At 44.7% G+C, this 6,729-nt stretch overlaps 1 protein-coding gene across 1 annotated transcript in view; it reads right to left on the bottom strand.

The window, feature by feature from the left end:
• Nucleotides 1-5,373: 5,373 nt before the first annotated feature.
• The window catches only part of c1h8orf76 (chromosome 1 C8orf76 homolog), a 39,750-nt gene continuing 38,394 nt past the window's right edge, over nucleotides 5,374-6,729 (bottom strand). Inside the window, exon 6 of the mRNA XM_070873888.1 lies at nucleotides 5,374-6,054. Within this exon, the coding sequence (XP_070729989.1) occupies nucleotides 5,827-6,054 (228 nt within the window). The 3' untranslated portion in view covers nucleotides 5,374-5,826. The remainder of the gene's footprint in view (nucleotides 6,055-6,729) is intronic.

Here is a 6,729-nt window from a genome sequence, read left to right as displayed (position 1 = left end):
GGGAAAAACCTAATTTGACTGTACAATAAAGTGACTTTGGAGACAGCACACATTGCCACTTCTTTCCCTCATTTACACATCAATGAATTTTAACATTCCACCTTAAACATTCACTCCCTCCACCACTGGCATACTGTGGCTGCAGTGTGTACCATCTACAGGATGCACTGCAGCAAGACGCCATTGTTTCTTCGACGACACCTCCAAACCAGTAACCTTTACCACCTCGACGGAAAAGGGCAGCAGGTGCATGGGAACACCACCACCTCCAAGTTCCCCTCCAAATCACACTATCCTGACTTGGAAATATTTTGTCATTCCTTCATCATCGCTGGGTCAAAATCCTGGTACTCCCTCCCTGATAACACTGTGGGAGCACCTTCACCACGCGGACTGCAGCGGGTCACGATGGTGGCTCATCAAAATGTAACTATAAAAATAATTATCGGTATATTAAATAACCACTGCACCATTGTAGATTGCTAAGAGCTTTTTTAATTCCGAATACCTCTGCATTTTTTTTTGCACTTCCTTCTTCTATTTGCAACTATTGATGTCACCATCATAGGCAGTCCCTCGGAATCGAGGAAGACTTGCTTCCACTCTTAGAATGAGTTGTTAGAGGAGTAGAAGATGCCTGTGCGTGAGTTCTTTTAACATGGTTGCACACTGGCTACCACACGGGCTTAGCAGAGCAAGGTCTTGATCCAGTGGCAAGGGGATCCAAGACGACTGGAGACCAGGCACTGCTATATGGGCCTAGTTGCCAATGGCGGGATGTTGGCCACAGGCTCAACACTGGGTAGCGCCCTTGGTGGTAGGTGGTCCGAGGCTTGGTTGGGGGCAGGCATTGAGAGGTCACTGGCCCACGAGTTCAGAGTGGGGGTCAGGGGGGAGGTCACAGCCATGGTACTCGCCACATGTTGGAGGAGAAGAGGCCAGGTCACCAGTGGGGAAGGAGAGCTCCAGTCGTCGCTGAAGGAGGAGAGGCCAGTCACCACCGTAGGAGAGGAGGACCCAGTCGCCATTGAGGCGGTCACCTGTCGCCGCAGGAGGTCCAGCCGTCATCGAGAAGGCCCAGACTCCATCGTGGAGGAGAGGCCCATCTGCCGTTGCTGGAGATGTTCCGATCACCACTGGGGGCGGGGGGGGGGGCGGATGTGGAGTCCCGAAAGCCAGGTCCAGGTCGTCACCTCCGGAGGCCCAGTCACTGCATTTAAGAGCACGTGAACACTGTGTTTTGTACTTGCCAAATACTTAATTCATTTTACAGCCTTCTCAAGGGGAAACCAGGGATAGGCAACAAATGCTGGCCTTGCCAGCGATGCCCACATCCTGAGAATGAATTTTCTTTTTAAAAGTACAAAAAGTAACATGTTCTTAGATCCTTTTCTCAGGGTTTTTCTATTCCATACTCTAATAAAAACACATTAGCCAAAATTGTATTCAGTGGCAAATCTGGATTCAGATGATTCCTTGTTTAATTTGTAAGCAAACTTGCATTCCACTTCAGAAAAGAAAATTAATTCCCCAAGCATCTGGGTTGCAGTTGTGTATTTAGCAGAAATGCATTCTTGCTTTGCCCTGTTGATGAAATCCTTATTTCCTTTGTGAGGGAGAAAACATCAGGTTGCCAGATCTTGAGGTCAATAGTCCCATCCTACAACAACACATCAATCAAATCTTCTGAACGGACACTCAATCTGGGACCTCCAGCCACTGGTAGCAGGAAACTAGGGGGTTAAGGTGAATGCATTAAGATATAAGTGTTTCCTTCATATGCAAATACATACTTGACAATCTTTTTTCCTTGTTTTTGTAACTTATATCAATGTGAGATGGCAAAAGGACAAGTGATATGTTTGAAATTTTGTTTCATCTATGCCTTTGTACCTCTAGACCTATGTTCCCGTTAAACTGCCCAGTGGCAGTCATCTGCAAGGTCCCATACAGGCCGCTCACCGGCTTTCACATTGTAGATATCACGCATGCGCAAAAATGTGAATGGGAGGCAGCCCGCGCAGGAGGCAGTGTAGATTAAGGGGGACATTGCTCTAGACTCAACTAATCCAATGCTCTCCTGCCCAACCTCCCACCCTCCGTAAGCTTCAGCTCTTCCAAAACTCTGCTGCCCGTGTCCTAACTCGCACCAAGTCCCGTTTACCCGTGTGCTCACTAACACACACTGGCTCCCGGTTTGGTAACACCTCAATTTTTAAATTCTTATCCCTTGAGTTCAAATCCCTCCATGGCCTCAAAAGGATAGGTGTCCAAAAGCTTGGTCAAAAAGATAAGTTTTAATGAGTGTCTTAAAAGGAGAGGTAACGATACAGAAAGGTTTAGGGAGGGAATTCCAGAGCTTAAGACCTAGGTGGCTGAAGGCTCGGCTGCCAATGGTGGAGCGAAGAAAATCAGGGATGCGCAGGACACCAGAATTGGAGGAGCGCAGAGATCTTGGGAGGGTTGTATGGATGGAGGTGGTTACAGAGATAGGGAGGGGGAGGTCATGGAGGTCCCAATTCCACCTTAAATGATGTTACAAACTCTACCTCAACCGCCACGTGATTAAACATTCCATGGTCTAATAATGATCTGCGTGAAATCTTTTCTAACTTCTCTTTTCATTCTGAATCCATGCCCCCTTATTACCAATTCTCTGACCAGTAGAATCAATCTTTATTTGCCCTCTCAAAACCTTTCATGATTTTGAAAGCCTCTATTAAGTCCCTATTAATATTAAAATTAGGTCTCTATTAAAATTAGAGTTAGGTTGTTCAGGGGTTTTTGTGAGGAAGCACTTCCTCACACAAAGGGCAGTGGAAATCTGGAACTCTCTCCCAAAAAGCTGCTGAGGCCGGGGGTCAATTGAAAATTTCAAAACTGAGTTTGATGGATTTTTGTTAGGCGAGGGTATTAAAGGTTACAGAACCATGGCAGGTGGATGGAATTAAGATACAGATCAGCCATTATCTAACTGACTGGTAGAACTGGCTTGAGGGGCTGAATGGCCTATTTTCTTTGCAAGTCTAATAGAATTAAAGATGGACAGGCTATTAAGCAGGAAAAACATAGTATGAAGGAAAAAAATAATTAAAAACCCTGACTCTTCTCTGACCAGTGAAAAATGCCCTAATGGAGGTATATTTCCCCTGCATACATTATAGATGCAGGATATTCCATGTTACATCCGCATGGATGAGTCAAGGATCCCTCGTCAGCTTCTTCATGGCGAGCTCTGTGAAGGTCGAAGACACCAGGGGCGCCCCCGCAAGCGCTACAAAGATTGCATCAAGGCTAACCTCCAGTACTGTGGCATCCGACCAAAGGACCTCGAGAATACAGCAGCTAATAAAATCCAGTGGCGAGCCCTCACGAGGACTGCCTGCCAGACCTTCGAAGAAAGCCGATGTCAACGCCTGTGGGACACTAGAGATAGACGACATCAGGTGGCAGTACTGTCAGCATCAGGCACATCGAACTTCCCTTGTCCGACGTGCAAGAGACTATGTGCATCCAGAATTGGCCTATACAGCCACTTGAAGACACATGCCATTGATGATTAGCACATCAACGTCTTTGTTGGATACGACAGACTACCAAGACATGTTACACACTAGTCAAGCCCCTAATCCCAGTATTCCTATGGTCCTAACTTTTATGTTGCTCTGGACTTAAATTCATTCGAACCAATTCTCACTCAGTGCCGGACACATGGAGTTGCTTGATGGTGATCCGGTGTGAAAATCCAGACCAATCTAAGCTGGGAGTGCCAAGGGTAAATGTAATGTGTAAATATATCACTATAAATCCTAGCTAAGACCTACACAAAGCTGGGATCACCTTGGTTCTGTAAGACTCTTGCTGCTCACTGCATAAACTCAGTGAACTATCTGGTTAGCTAGGGTGGGGCCTGTTGTCTTCTGCTGCTGCCACAGGACAACTAGGAATCTATTCGCTCTTATAAATTCAGAGCAATGTAGCAGCTCTCTGTAATTAGCATTTGGCTCCTTGACATAAAGCAATTTTTTAGTGCCTTTCACAATCTCAGTACAACCAATCAAATACTTTGGAAATGTAGTCACCGTTAGAATGCAGGAAACTCAGCAATCAATTTGTGCACAAACAGCAATGTGGTAATGACCAGATAATCTGCTTTTTAAAAAAAAAAGTGATGTTGGTTGAGGGATAAATATTGGCCAGGACACCGGGGAGAACTCCCCTGCTCTTCTTCAAAATTGTGCCATGTGATCTTTTACATCCACCCAAGAGGGTAGATGGAGCAGAAAATGCTGGAAATCTCAGCAGGTCAGGCAGCATCTGTGGAGAGAAACAGAGTTAACGTTTCGGGTCTGTGACCCTTCGTCAGAACTGGAAAAGTTCGAGATGTAACAGGAAGTGCAGGGGCAGTGAAAGGGGGAGGGGAGGAAAGAACAAAAGGGAAGGTCTGTGATAGGGTGGAAGACAGGAGAGATTTAAGAGACAAAAGGGATGATGGGCAAAAATGAGATGGTGATGGCACAAGTTAGGAAACAAAAGATGAGTCTAAATGGGGTGTGAATAGCGGAATCATCACCAGCTGCCATGGGAAAGAGAAAAAAAAGGCGAGTTTGTAAAAAAAAAAGAGGAAAGGGAAAAAAAATATGGGCAGAGGTTATGGTCTGAAATTGTTGAACTCGATGTTGAGTCCAGAAGGCTGTAAAGTACCTAAACGAAAGATGAGGTGCTGTTTGTCGAGTTGTGTTGAGCTTCATTGGAACAGTGGCCGAGGACGAGAGGTCAGAGTGGGAGCAGAGAATTAAAGTGACAGGCGTCTGGAAGCTCAGGGTCACGCCTACAGACTGAACGAAGGTGTTCAGCAAAGCAGTCACCCAATCTGCATTTGGTCTCCCCAATGTAGAGGAGAGCACATCGTGAGCAGCGAATACAGTATACGAATGAAAGGCACAACAAATAAATCGTGGTTTCACCTGGAAGGAGTATTTGGGGCCCTGGATAGTGGGAAGGGAGGAGGTAAAAGGGCAGGTGTTGCATCTCCTGTGCTTGTATGGGAAGGTGCTGTGGGAAGGGGATGGGGTGCTGAGGGTAGATGGAGCCTCAATTTAACTTCTCATCTGAGAGACAGCACCTCCAACAGTGTAGCACTCCATCAGTACTGCACTGGGAGTGTCAGCCCAAACTTTTGTGCTCAAGTGTCTGGAGTGGGACTTGAACCCATGACCTTCTGACTCACTGAGCCACGGCTGAGCTATGTATGTATTTACTGCAAGATGGTACATATACAAATCAACTCATCATGAAGGTGTATAAGAAAATTATAAAACAGCTTTAATTATTAAAGAAATTATTAGAGTAACTGACTTCCTTTTCACCACCCACTTTCCAACATTAAGAAAAATATAAATAAAACCAAAATAAAAAAATAAAAACAGTGGGGAGAAAAATGAGCTTCCGGAGCATCTTAAGCATACGTTAATATCACAGTACATGAACATTGCTCTTCACACTGGCTACTGAGCTTATATCAGCGACTCTACTGTGATAAATCCCATGGCAAGACAGTTCACCGACTGGATTACGGTATGTAAAGTGTATGATATCAGTGAGGTATGAACCAGTGATTTCTTCCACACCAGTCAGCAATTTTAAGAACTCTCACTTCTGAAGTCTGCAGGAGCCAGTTGCTTCAGCAAGTTTGCGAAATTCAAGATCAGCGTTTGCTCCAGTCCATCAAAAGTGTGTGTTTCTGCGTGATACTTTATTTCTATTATTGCAGCACAGTTCCTCAATCGTCCACTATAAACACAGGGTTACAGTTGTTGGCAGAGATCAAACAACGCTCACATTATCCCATGATTTTTCCCCCACCCCACCTTGCTTTATTTCTGATATAGAACAGAAGGATTCATTTCTGAGCTTCTTAAACCACCTCTCCTCAAAGTCGGAGCCTGACTCAATGTCAACGCAGGTCAGTGAGGATGAATTTGGAAAGGCTACAGACCTTTCAGCCTCTGCACCATTTTTAAACCTGTCTGGCAACAGATCCTCCCCCATCACCTAAGGGAGAGGAAAGACAGAATTAATATTTACATTCAAAAAAGCAAAATACTTTATTTATAATATAAATATCAGTCATACAGCATAGGAGGCCATTTGGCCCATCAAGTCTGTGCCAGCTCTTTGAAGGAAATATCAATTAGTCCCACTCCCCCTGCTCTTTCAGTATAAGCCCTGCAAATTTTTTCTTTTCAATTATTTATCCAATTCCCTTATGAAAGTTACTATTGAATCTGCCTCCACTGCCCTTTCAGGCAGTGCAGCCCAGATCACAACAACTTGTTGTGTAAGAAAATGTCTCAGTTCCATCCTGGATTTTTTGCGAATTATCTTAAATAATATCAGTATTTACAGTAGTGGAAGAGGATGGTATGCCAGAAATCCCAAGGCAACTAATACTGAATCAGGGACAGTGATTCAATAAAATTAACATAAGCATAATAACAGGAAAGAAGAAAATAATGGCATGAAAGAGTGACAAATCCCTGGATCAGATGGTTTCTCTCGGGGGTAAAAAGGAGGCTTCTCTCCTTCAAGGTGGACTAACTGATATAGTTAATCAACACCTCGTCCGTCTGTTGGGGAAAAAAGAGGCTTCTTTCCTGTTGGCCCCCTTAACCCTTGGCTCATCAACAGTGGATACAACACAGAAGATAAATATTATAGACCTACACA

Source organism: Pristiophorus japonicus, chromosome 1, assembly GCF_044704955.1.
Source record: "Pristiophorus japonicus isolate sPriJap1 chromosome 1, sPriJap1.hap1, whole genome shotgun sequence".
NCBI lineage: Eukaryota > Metazoa > Chordata > Chondrichthyes > Pristiophoridae > Pristiophorus > Pristiophorus japonicus.
The sequence above is the reverse complement of the archived record's forward strand: the minus strand, read 5'-3'. Positions and strand labels throughout refer to the sequence as shown.